The sequence below is a fragment of the Panicum virgatum genome, chromosome 4K (genome assembly GCF_016808335.1).
Source record: "Panicum virgatum strain AP13 chromosome 4K, P.virgatum_v5, whole genome shotgun sequence".
Taxonomy (NCBI): Eukaryota; Viridiplantae; Streptophyta; class Magnoliopsida; order Poales; family Poaceae; genus Panicum; species Panicum virgatum.
In genome coordinates, this window is record NC_053139.1 from 38,283,800 (window position 1) to 38,295,942 (window position 12,143).

At 44.0% G+C, this 12,143-nt stretch overlaps 1 protein-coding gene across 3 annotated transcripts; it reads right to left on the bottom strand.

The window, feature by feature from the left end:
* Nucleotides 1-32: 32 nt before the first annotated feature.
* On the bottom strand, nt 33-5,808 carry LOC120703876 (phosphatidylinositol/phosphatidylcholine transfer protein SFH2-like). 3 transcript variants are annotated; one of them, XM_039988070.1, is made up of 11 exons: nt 5,299-5,808; nt 5,108-5,136; nt 3,000-3,083; nt 2,853-2,906; nt 2,694-2,771; nt 1,826-1,879; nt 1,503-1,562; nt 1,318-1,413; nt 954-1,055; nt 803-883; nt 33-640 (listed from the first exon to the last, which is right to left on the bottom strand). In XM_039988070.1, exons 1-11 carry the CDS (start codon nt 5,354-5,356, stop codon nt 347-349), a joined length of 990 nt encoding a protein of 329 aa, XP_039844004.1. In that variant the 5' UTR covers nt 5,357-5,808; the 3' UTR covers nt 33-346. The 3 variants fall into 3 exon arrangements, with proteins under 3 accessions (XP_039844004.1, XP_039844006.1, XP_039844007.1); XM_039988072.1 differs by lacking the exons at nt 5,108-5,136; nt 5,299-5,808 and adding an exon at nt 4,951-5,032; XM_039988073.1 differs by lacking the exons at nt 5,108-5,136; nt 5,299-5,808 and adding an exon at nt 3,182-3,751.
* Between the last annotated feature and the right edge of the window lie 6,335 nt (nt 5,809-12,143).

Here is a 12,143-nt window from a genome sequence, read left to right on the forward strand (position 1 = left end):
TAGGACAAGCTAGAAAGTCATATTTCTGAAGCTGATCTCAAAGTGCAGGTACTAGGATGGTTTATTGATATCATCTTCGAAGTTCAGCGTCCATGTGAGAACACAATTGCAGGTTTACAACAGGTGACAGGTGATTATGTCTATCTAGTAGTGCCATACAATATTAGTCCTGTTGCCTCACTCCTGCATCATGGATGGAACAGCAAAAGATTTTGCTATATATCACCTATACTCACCCCCCAGGAAACAGCAATGGCTAATGGGGGTGACCAAGCAAAAATAGAACGGTTGTATCAGAAACGGCCAGCGATGTCTAGGGTAGTCAGGCTGTATTATTAGGTGAGCGCTAGTTTTTGTCGACGCCATTGGCGGACTTGTTCTCCACACCAAGCTTGTGGAACTCAGCCTCAATGACCTCCACTATCTTAGCATCCTCAGGATCCTGCTCGGGGATTTTCACGTGCAAGGAGCCTTGCTTGATGAGCTCCAGGTTCAGTGCTTGCTCCTGGATGACGCTGTAGAGCTCTTTGTGGAATGGGTGGTCAAGAGAGAAGCAGTCATCAGGGTCGGTTGATGAATGTTTGGATGCACCTGAGCCCTCCCGTCGACAGAAATGGGGAAGCGAAGAGTAGTCCATGATCTGCATTGTTCCGGAATCAAAGGTGCTAATGGTATTGTAATGGCAATGTTGAAAATGCTCGACAGTACTCTATTCAAGTTCCATCTTCAATGTTCTGATTCTTTTGTTTGATTTGTTGGCAAACTATTTGGAAAAGAAAATGGTACTAATAGGCGATCTTACCTCTAGAAGCTCGTCTTTCCCACAACCACGCAAAACATGAACCTTCTTTCTTGTTCTCTCTTGCAAAAGAGGCTTCACAACCTAAAATCAAATGAAATGTCAGTGTCTTTACAACAAAAGTAACAGAGTAATGAAATCTCAAACTTCGTACCTTCCAACACGCAGAAAATATATATGGAGCATTTACTATATAGTAGGTCTCAGTCTTTTCAGGATAATTCAAATCATCAACGGTAGATATTGCAGTCACAATCTGTAATACATCAATAATTAGTCAGCAGTAGCGTAACAAAATGTTCAGCATTTGCCTTGTGAGGTTTTATATAAAACATTGACTTGTTTAAGTAGGGTGTTATCCCTGCCCTCAAAACATTTGCATGCAAGTTTATTTATACAGTATATTGAGTTACTTAAATAGGCATATACCCATCGCCTGTCAACCTCTGGACATTACGAAAAACAACTTACACAATTATAGTTCGGAGGATACAATACAATGCCATTGCAGGCTGTACCTTCATTTGGTTTAGTGCTGACAATTTCAGACCAGTCATATCAAGAACCTTTATACAGGTGGTGATAGGCCTCCCATACTTCTTCGTCACCGAAGGCTAGATGAAACAAAAGTGAGCATATACATGTGATAAGAAAGCTCGTAAAGATGATCTAATTGTACGTGGAGCATTAGTTGGACACTCACCAAAATATAACGATCACGGTACTCATTGATCTGAATATGAGATTGCACATAGTAGTTAACCTGAAAGTGCAATATTTTATGACTTATTGTGCATAAAGCCATAAAGTAAGGCGTAAATTCATGGACTGGATGAGTATTGCTTGATCTCAAATACATATGGATGCAATCTGACAAAAGGGACAAAAGCTCTTAAATTCATAAGTAACTCAATTTATATTGCAAGTTAGTAGTGCAATAGTATTTGCTTAAGTTGATTAACATGGATGCATATTGCATTCTGACAAAAGCTGCTAAAACTATTAGGAAGAATCAGAGACAATTACCGAAGCTTTATCATATGTGCTCAGTCCAACACCAACTGCAAATACAGGAATGCCCTGGAATAGGAGAAGGAAAGAGGATGATTAAATAATTTTGCTTATTCATATATAATAACTAGACTGGATATGGCATAGATACCCTAGAATTCATTGGTTAAGCGCATAAGATGAAAGTGCAGATTTCAGGAACTTGCTCTGTATCTAACCTACTAGTTAACAAGAACAGAACACGTCAGAGGTGTACAGAAAAGGACCACATTTGTGCACACTAGTAATAGATAACAGTACTGCATAGTGTTGGTGTAATCCTAGCCTGTCACCAGCAGTGTTCGGAGTGTCTGGTCAATGTTGGCCTGGTCTTTAGTAGGTTGGTTGTTTGTTTAGCCAAGTTGGTTATACAGTTCAGTGAGGCGGATAGAGTCACAGGCGTGTGCCTGAAGTTCAGGGCCACTAGGGCCATGTCCTACGGCTGTTAAGGCCGATCTTTGTGTGTAACTTATTACTAAAAACCAGAGTCAGAAAACGCTGCAAGCACTGGCACCACAAAATCACTGAGTTCATCTTTGAGTGAGCAGAGAATTGCCTTATATATATATATATATATATATATATATATATATATATATATATATATATATATATATATATATATATATATTTATTTATTTGAAAGCTGCCTTACATATTGCATACAATCTTTTCTTCAATAAAGTGTCACTTTCCATTCAGTGTGCATCACATTATACGTCAAAAGAATGTGTCAATGAATATGTACTTCAAGCATATTGTGGTGCCATAAGCCAATAGTAAATAAAGTGCAAACAGCGAGCATGCAAGGCAAATCAATATAACATGTTTAAGAAAGCTGTACCTCTTTGGAGTATCCTGACAATCCAACAAGCTGCGTATCACGTATTGATCTATACAAATCTACTGGGATAATAGGTTTCTGCAATAATCAAGCACAAGCAGATGAATAAGAAAGTGTAAACAAGTTCAATATACAAGCTTGGTCGAGGAAACTACTTACCTCCAGTATAGTATCGATTTCATTTTGTATCCTCCAATTCAAAGAATCTACAAGCTAGCAAAGTAATTTTTCCTCAGGTAAAGAAACATTTACTTATGAGCCATCGATATGAAAAATGAAAAGGAAAATTGCAGCACTAAGAACTACCATCTTTTGAGCCTTATTCACATGCCATTCTCTAGCTTTAAGGAAGCGCACTAGTGTCTCTGTTGGGTAGCCCTGGTGCACATTCTGAAAAATAAATGAAAAGCATGAGAGCTCAAAAACAAACTCCTTGGGATAACAAGAAAGCTATTTTTTTACATCATCTAAGAAAAAAAAACATATACTTCAAAATTTGAAACAACTGCATATGAACGAGTAGGAACTCATGGTTCTTTTCCAAACGGCACCACTGAGGTTGTTGTATTTAAGGATATGCAGTGAAAGAATTCCTTAGTGTTTTTCCCCCCGAAATTGGCATAAACCAGGTGGGCAGGAAGGTTTAATTTGCAAAGATCCTCATCACCAGGATGCTGGCACAGCATTATGGCAAGCATAATAGAAGCATTTCACAAGTAGGGGCATGTGGGTTGACATGAAGAATCAGATACTAGTACAACCTTACATGAAGTTTTTCAAATATAGCTGACTTAAGTGCTAAGGTGTAAGGCATAAGTTTATCATCTGTTCCACTTCCTTATATTCTCCATCGTAGAATCTCATCCCTTAAAAGTTCAATTTTATTATTAAAGAGGAATCAGTATTCTTTTCTCACGGTAGGCATACAAAAGTATACTGCACATAGTGTGTAAGTACCTATAGAACCTAGAAATACTCTTAGCGTTAAAAAACATAAGAGAAGCAATTCACAAACATTTTAAGCACGGAACAATAAGTATGATGGAGTGTCAACTAGACAGTGAATGAAATGCACCTCAATAAAATAAACAGTTCGATTCTAGCGACTCACATGTCCTCAACGTCCTGACCTATTCTTCAGGTTTGTTTCTGTAGAATAGGAGGCTAGTATTGTGCCTTGTACATGTACTATATCTACTCAAGGCCAATACAACATTCAGTGTGTTGGCGCTCTCGTTTCTCCTCTACGGATCTACCCCCCCCCCCCCCCCCCCCCCCCCCCGCTCCTCCCTGCCTCGGTTCACTAACTATCCTTTTTGGTTCAACGGTTGGGATGAATTGGTCTATCACCATCTCATCTCTAATAAGCACAGCCTATTAGGAAATCATGGGATGATCCTGTAACAGATCAATCCACCCTAGGATGATGAGTCCCACAAACCAAGCATCCTACTGAAACCTTATCTACCATTCCATTTTTTAAGAAAATAGTCCTTGCACTTATACTTTCCTTGCCACATGGTATTGTAAGCAACAATTCTGTTGCAAGTGGCACTTTCATTTTGATTCTCACTCCACCAGAATTACTTGGCATCTCCTATCAGAACACAATGCATGCTTAAAGCCTAAACTTTAGAGAGCATTTCATTGACGAAAATATTCTCCTGCAAATTTAAATTAACTGGTAAAATGGCAGTACCAGGACGTGTCTGCACTCTGGGATCACAAGTGTCAAGTGCCATTATATTAATAAAGTAAAGAGGAAAAGGTGAAATCATTCTACAATAATTCGCAACAACCGAAAGACAATTCCATTGACACACAACCAAACACGGGGAAAACCACCAAGGAATACATTAGTACCAACATATCAGGAGGCTCGAGGGGATCAAATATCTCACCGTCCACTAGTTGACATAGTGGACCTCAGATCAGAATATTCCTCGACACATCCATTGTGGAAAGCATCCTTTCCAACTCTCGCTCCCCATCGTCAAACTACTCAAAATTACCCCAGGGATCTCATATGAGTGGCTTAGATCATAGAACATTTTTTTTTTTGCATCCAATCCAATCAACAATCCGTCAACTTTCAACACTGTCAATTTATCCTTAGATCCATATTCATACTAGTTTAACTATATTAACTAACTTCAACAGAGAAAAGCTGAGAAATGATCAACAACGCTCTGATCCAAATTAATTAATAGTCTAGTACCCCAACAATCCAAGAAATGCCAAATATCAGCTGGCTCACCTATATCAGATTGTTTCTTCAAACTGCTAGACTGAACTGACTAACTAAGCAAAGGTTCTGTCCAAGTGCACAAATGCCCAAGCTTGACAGAAGAAGCGAGATTTCAGATATCAAGAAGAACCAAGATCGAGAATCAAGCACGCGCATAGATCCATACCTCAAATGTTTTCTTCAGCGGCGCCTCCACTGCAAGAATCCAATCCAAAGAAAGCACATTAGCACCTGACGAGCCCACACAAAACCCACCACCGACAGTTCCAAAGCTAAACCACAAATCCGAGCAGGCCCGCCCCTCCCAAATCATACAAAGATTCAAACTTTACCGGCGATCCAGCGCGAGACTCTCACCTTGGTCCAGGAGGGCCGCGAGCTGCTCCACGGCGTCATCGCTGGCGCCGTCTGCCATTGCCGCGGCGAGGGGGATCCGGAGCTCGGCCTGCGAGCGAGGACTGACGAGGCGGGAGCGGCGTAATTCGTTTGACGATTTGGCGCAGTCAAGAGGAAAAAAGATTCGCGCGGGGGTGGGAACTGGGGCGGGGGGAGGAATAGAGGAGCGAGGGAGGGGAGGTCTCCTCCGAGTCGTGCTTGGTCGGTTGGTCTGGCCGTTTGCCGATTGCTGCTATGGCCTATGGGCGACCTCAACAGCAAGGGCTACTAGATACTAGTGCTGCAGCAAGGGCTGTGACTGTTGCTGCCGCCGAAGAGGAACTGAAATTGACGGGTGCTTTCATGTGCTTCCCGTTTCATGGTTTTCTACTTTTTCGTTTGATAAAGATATATCTTTGCAGCATCTTTTTCATCAACTCTTGGAGCAATTTGGTTCTAGAATACGGGAAGTATTGAGGGCCCTCTTTCGAATGCAAAAAAGGGAGCTCTTGCTAGAGAGAGGGGGAAAAAAAGAGGGAAGCAGCACTCCGAGAAGATACAGTCCAAAGTCCCAAATGTTCAACTTTTCTGATGTGGTGAGTTAGTGGAGCTCGCACAGAGTGAAGCTCATGGGTTAGGTATACGATGTGCCACCCAGGGTTCACCTTTTCGTTTTTCTACCGAATCCCGCCAACTCCCGGAAACGAAATTTCGGCCGAAATTTCGCCGAATTTCGCTAATTCCGAACGAAAAGAGAATTCAAATTCAAAAAACGAAATTTCGGTGAATTCCGACCGAAATTTCGGTGATTTCGACCAGGAAAATGATGTCCGTTGTGATTTTCGTACTGTTTTGGAGGTCAAATGAAAAACTTTTGAATACCAACTTTGTTCAGTTTTTCGAGATCTACAACTTTTGTTTCAGGAACTTTTTCATTTGAGCAATGGTTTGAAAGTTATTTAATTATTTCAAAAACTACCAATTAAAAGTCTTGTCATTTCATGTGACAACTTCCATTTTCTCTCTTAGGTCTCAACTAGACTTTTATTATTCTTGTTATTGCGGATATGCCTATTAAATTTCAGGGACATTGGTTGATCCAATTGAAAGTTGTTTTAAATCCAGGACAAACATGATTTGAATTGGTTATCAATTCATGTGACAGTGTTTGAATTTTTTTTTATTCAATTTATATAGAGAATTCCTAAAATGTAATTTGTATAGAGCGAGGAGGGGTCTGGAGAAATGCCAAGCTGCGTCGGATACTAAAAAGCTATAAATTCTACCTCATTAGACTACAAATAACCTTGTTTTTCAGCTAAAATACAATTTTAGCCTAGCAAATGATCTTAGATTTGAGTGTGTTCTAGTCCTATTTGCTCAGAAGAACACCTAGTTTTTTATCATATTTTTTCGAATTTTTTATAAATATTTTTGAATTTTTAAATTTGAAAACGAAAAATAGCGAAAAATACCGGAATTTCACTTTCCGGTAACTAGCGAAAACGAAAAAAACACCGAAATTTTGGCGAAATTCGACCGAAAAGTTGAACCCTGGTGCCACCTCCCTTACGAATTTTGAATTTAAGTAAGACTGCTGGGTTCTAGTCGTGCTGGGCCAAGCCCAAGCAAAAAAAAGGGGTCATTTTACTTGATCAAAGTAGGCAAAAAGGATATATTCCAATCCATTTTCTTTGAACACTGAGGAAAGATGCTCCTCAAATGAAAACTGAAGATGCCAAGCAGTGACCAAGCACATCTGCTAAAAAGAATGACTCGTCTAGCTATTTCCCATTGTGAGAACCGCCCAATTTGCACTCGGTTTAAGTGAAAATTATTGATTAATCTATTAAGATGAAAGTTAACACGTGTCCGTCTCTCGACACGCCACGTGTTAATCCACATCTTAGAGGCACTTAATCAACACAAATCATCTAAAACGACCGCAAATCCGGTAGTCCCGGTACGTGTTTGCCACATGCACAGGATTAAGCACACGTACCGTTATACAAGCACGTACATTGCCGATGATCCACAAAGAGCAGTTTTACACATTTAACATTACAAGTTCGATATAGGTGGGTTCAAACTTTCTTTACAAGCCCTGGGCTCACGAAAGACATTTTAAACAGAAACTCAGAGTTTATTGAATTTACATGCTCTCACGGAGTTCGATTACGATAAAAACATACTTAAGATGATGATGCCTTGCTCAAGGACATCACCACAGCCGCAACGACCTACTCCTCCCCCGTATTGGGATCGGCGGGGTAGAAGTGGCCGAACACCACTTTTGACTCACCTGCAACTAGGTTTGGAAAGCAACCTGAGTACAAAAGGTACTCGCAAGACTTACGCGGTTAAATAAACAAGAATCATGCAAAGGCTCAAGTAAAAGCTTTAAGGTTAAGTATTTATTGCATAAGCATTAGCTCTCTACACTATCACCTATCAGAATTAATTAACATTGCCCAAACCCCCATTAAATTTTAGTTGATTAATAGTATAGCATATAAAGTGTCACAGAGGTGCCATGAACCATTTTCATCATAACCGAAACTTTCTACGAAGAGTTCAACGGACAAAGAGCTTGCTCATAACTGAGAGCGCGGCAATTCAAATCGATTTAACTTTGTAAGGGTGTACTACTTTACCCACACGACGCGAGGGCCATACGACTCACCCAACCGATCACGTCGGGCAAGGGGTACTCACGTCAACCGTTCCCAACAAGGCTCGATCATTGAAATCTTCACACCTAACTTACGCGTAGAGACTTAGTTTTCACCGGGGACATCTCTAAACTTTCCTACATATAGGTCCACCAGGGACACCTCTAAGCCTCTCTGCATAGCCCTTAGCCACGTATCTAGGACTGCACATCAATGATCAAGTCAAAGAAGCTAATTGGTTTATCCGTACCATTATATTGGATATGTGGTAGCACGGAAAGGTGCTCAAAGCCGACATCATCCACGGACGGTCCTTAAACGATCCAAGCGGACTTGCCCATGTGACTCCATTCACTAGGCCTTACTATTCCGCTCGAACCTCGAGGCTACCATACCCTTAACAACCAAACCGAACCAGTGCGATCAAAGGTAACCGATAAATGTGATCCTCCAAATTATTCATGTCTAGCGAGCAATATAAATAATCTAAGCAGGGCTAAATATCTAGTCAGGTTAAGTAATTAACTGACTAACTAGTGCCAAGAACAAGGATAACAAATCAAGAAAGTATAATGCACGCAGAAGGTACAAGAATGTAATACATACATACTATATATAACCCAACATTACCCGGTGAGATAACTAATTAAATCAGGTTAAATAGGAGCAATGATTCATGCTTAGCTGCTTGCCTTGATTAACTTCCGGCTCGACCACGAACGGGACTCCGGGTTCAGGCTCGCTGGACTCGGCAGGCTCAACGGGTTCGACCTCCGACGATTCAGTCACTATAATGCATGTATGAGATGCATGCTGATGCGGTGACATGAAAATGACATGCTATGAATGAAACATAGATGAAATAACATGCAATGGCACATACACAATTATGACCACGTCAATCGAGCGTTAAACCCTATCTAGGCAAAATAACCCTAGGGCAAACAATTTGAAACTAGGAGAACAAACAGTTCACACAAATCATGGGATAAACTGGGCACATAGAGGGCATTACAAAGAACTCATAAAAATTGGATTTGCAGTAAAAGCATTTTTCTAGAATTATTTACAAAAATCACAATTTTCAGCTGTCCTATACAAGTTAATTCAGAAAAGGCATGCAAACTTAGCTAAACAAATCCAAGAAAATTACCACAGATACTAGGCATGAATACAAATCTAACAAAATTGGTTTCACCATTTTATCATTTCGCTACAAATTACTGTGTATTTTCAAAATTTACAGCAACTTAAACTAATATTTAAACTAGAGAAAAAATATTTAGAAATATTTTTGTTTGCATTTTTTTGATTTTTCTATGATTTTTTAAAGTTTCAGCCAATTTATTACAAAAGAACCCTTCGCAGCACTATTCACCTGAGTCATGGACTTCGCAAAAAGGCCCCTGCACTTCTTTCTATTGTTGTCTGGGGTCCCTAGTCGTGATTTTTGGAACAGAGGAGGCTCAGGGAGCTCGATTCCGGCGAGCTCGCTCACCGGCGGCGAGAGCTAGGTGGGAGAGGAGCAAAAGGAGGTCACGGGCTACCTTGGGGGTGGTCTTGGAGCGACGAGAGGCGGCCGGAGGCGTGCTGTCCACGGGAGGAGTGCACGGCGGCGGTCGGCGATGGCGTTCTGGCCAGCGGCGAGACGGGTCGACGGCGGGGCGGGGCGGCGCGGCAAGCAGCGCGGCTGGGCGGAGTGGGGGCGCTCGGCGGCCCAGCGCAGGGGCGCGTGCGCGCGGCTCGCGACGAGCAGTAGTTTGCTGGCGGCGGCATGGCTCGGGAACAGGCGCGGAAACTCGCGGAACGCGATGGAACGAGGAGAGCATGAGCTTCAGCGAGTCGAGGGAACTCGATTCTAGCCGTTGGTTGTCGAAGATGATGGCCGGAAGTGGGATTTCGCCGCCAAGTGGATATCGGTGGCCATGGCCGCCGGTGGTGGAGCTCGGGCGCAAGAAAGGGAGGCCGGCATGGTCTGGGAAGGAGAGGAGGGGGTGAGGCACCTGGGCGAAGGGATAAGGGCACGGCGGGATGGGCACAGCATGGGCACGGGACACGTGTCGCGCGCAACGCGTGCGGGCGGCGTTCGTGGCCAACTTGACCACGGCGACGACGAGCAGCAGACAGTCAAGCCAATTAGTTTTGGTTAAGCATGTTTAGGGTTTCACTAATTTCGTAGGAACCCCTGGGGTGTTACACCCATGTGCTGCACACTGGTGAGTCCCATGGTCATAGGTCCAATGTGCTTTGGAATATTAGGTGCAGTAGAGAGCGATCGAGCAACGCGCATCTCAAATTTCTTCTTTGAAAATTTACTCGAAATTTTGTCCCTAGTTTATAAGGCTCATGAATCATGATGATGGAACTTGCAGAGAATTGACCTCTAGGGGTTTAGAGTTCAGAAAACACTTTAAACCTTCAAACAGTAGAGCTCTCTTCTTTGGACTTGGAGTGTAGTCTTGAGGGGCTTAGTGGATTCCATTAATGATTCTAAAATGTAGTAAACCCGCTTATCAAAAAAAAAGTGAAATTCACGGGATTCAGACAAAGAAGGGTCTTGTGAGAGGGGGGCAAAAAAAAAAGCAAACCAATTGTGGCATGGAAAATGGACTCCGTCCAACGTTTTTGTCTTGTCTCGGCCGGGATCGGGGATCCCTGCCAAAGAGTTCCAGATCCTAAAAAGCTGAGCTGTCAATGAATGACTGAATACTGATGGTGATGGACTCCCAGTTCAGAAGCAAGAGGACAAGCACGAGCCGAAAAGCTTGCACACCGCGTCTTGCTTAACCTGACAACTATGGTTACCAAGCAGACGTGCGCCTGCCGTAGTGTGCCTTCGTCTGCGAGTCAGGATGCAGATTTTCGTGGGTCGACCCAATGACCCAAATACCCAATACTCAAACTTTGGTGTAAAAACTCATCGGACCGACCCACAAAAATTTGGTGTTAATTGGTGTCAAGAAATCTGGGTCATTTGGGTAACCCAATTCTCACTTACCCAGGCATAAAATCGCAATTGCATTCCAATCTTCCCATCCGGAGCGACGGCGTAGGCGCCGGCCTCGCGCCCCTCGACTGCACCGGTCTTGCGTCACTGAGCTTGCCTGTACCTCGAGCGTTGCCGATGCTGCCCCTCCTCCATGGGCGTCGGCGTGTCCAACGGCCCCTCCTACGAGGTCCTTCTTTCTGGAGACCTTACCGCCATGACTAGTGCCACACAAGCAACGTTCCGCTCCACCGCACGTCCGCACCTAATCTTCTTTTTCGCTTCCAATCTCATCCCCTCCAAGCTGTTGCATGCACGTCCGGCTCCAAGAAAAATCGCCGGCGGTCAGCATCCCACCTCGCCAGAGCTGGCCCTGCCCGCACTGCGAAGGAGCTCGCGGCTCCAGCCGGCACGGCCACGGCAGCGCTCGGCGGCACCCGCTCGCACGGCAGTGGATCTCGCAGCTTGACCCCGCCCGCAGGATGGCTGCAACGCTCGTCGTCCCCGCCCACATGGCGGCGGAGCTCGCGGCTCCAGCCGGCACGGCCACGGCAGCGCTCGGCGGCACCCGCTCGCGCGGCAGCGGATCTCGCAGCTCCTGCTGGCCTAGCCCAGATGAGGACCCCGCCCGCGGGATGGCTGCAACGCTCGTCGTCCCCGCCCACATGGCGGCGGAGCTCGCGGCTCCCGCCGGCACGGCTACGGCGGAGGTCGGCGGCGGCGGCGCTTGCGGCCCCCAACCGGGCGGCGGCGGAGCTTGAGTAAAACGTTCGATGCTGAATCGGGTATTTGTTGGGTCAACTGGTTTATTTATCACGCTGAATCGGGCCAACCCAAAACGGCAAAACCCATAATTATGTCAATGGGTTATATGGGTCAGTAACTGGTTGACCCAATTACAACTCATTTGCATCGTGATCTGCGAGCCAAGGTGGAGCGTCATCAGGCCAAGAGCCAGACCTCTTTGCAGTTTATTAACAGAGGCTTACTAGTCACTGCAGTTATTAGATAGAACCCTTGCCTTGCTTGCCCGCAAAAAATAAAAATAAAAATCTTGCCTGCTAGCCTGTAATGCTTTGCTGTTTATTAACTACTATTGCATCCTCCGGCAATCTACCATTCTCTAAAAAAAAGTCCTCATCAGCGAGCAAAGGTACAAAAAGGCCGTG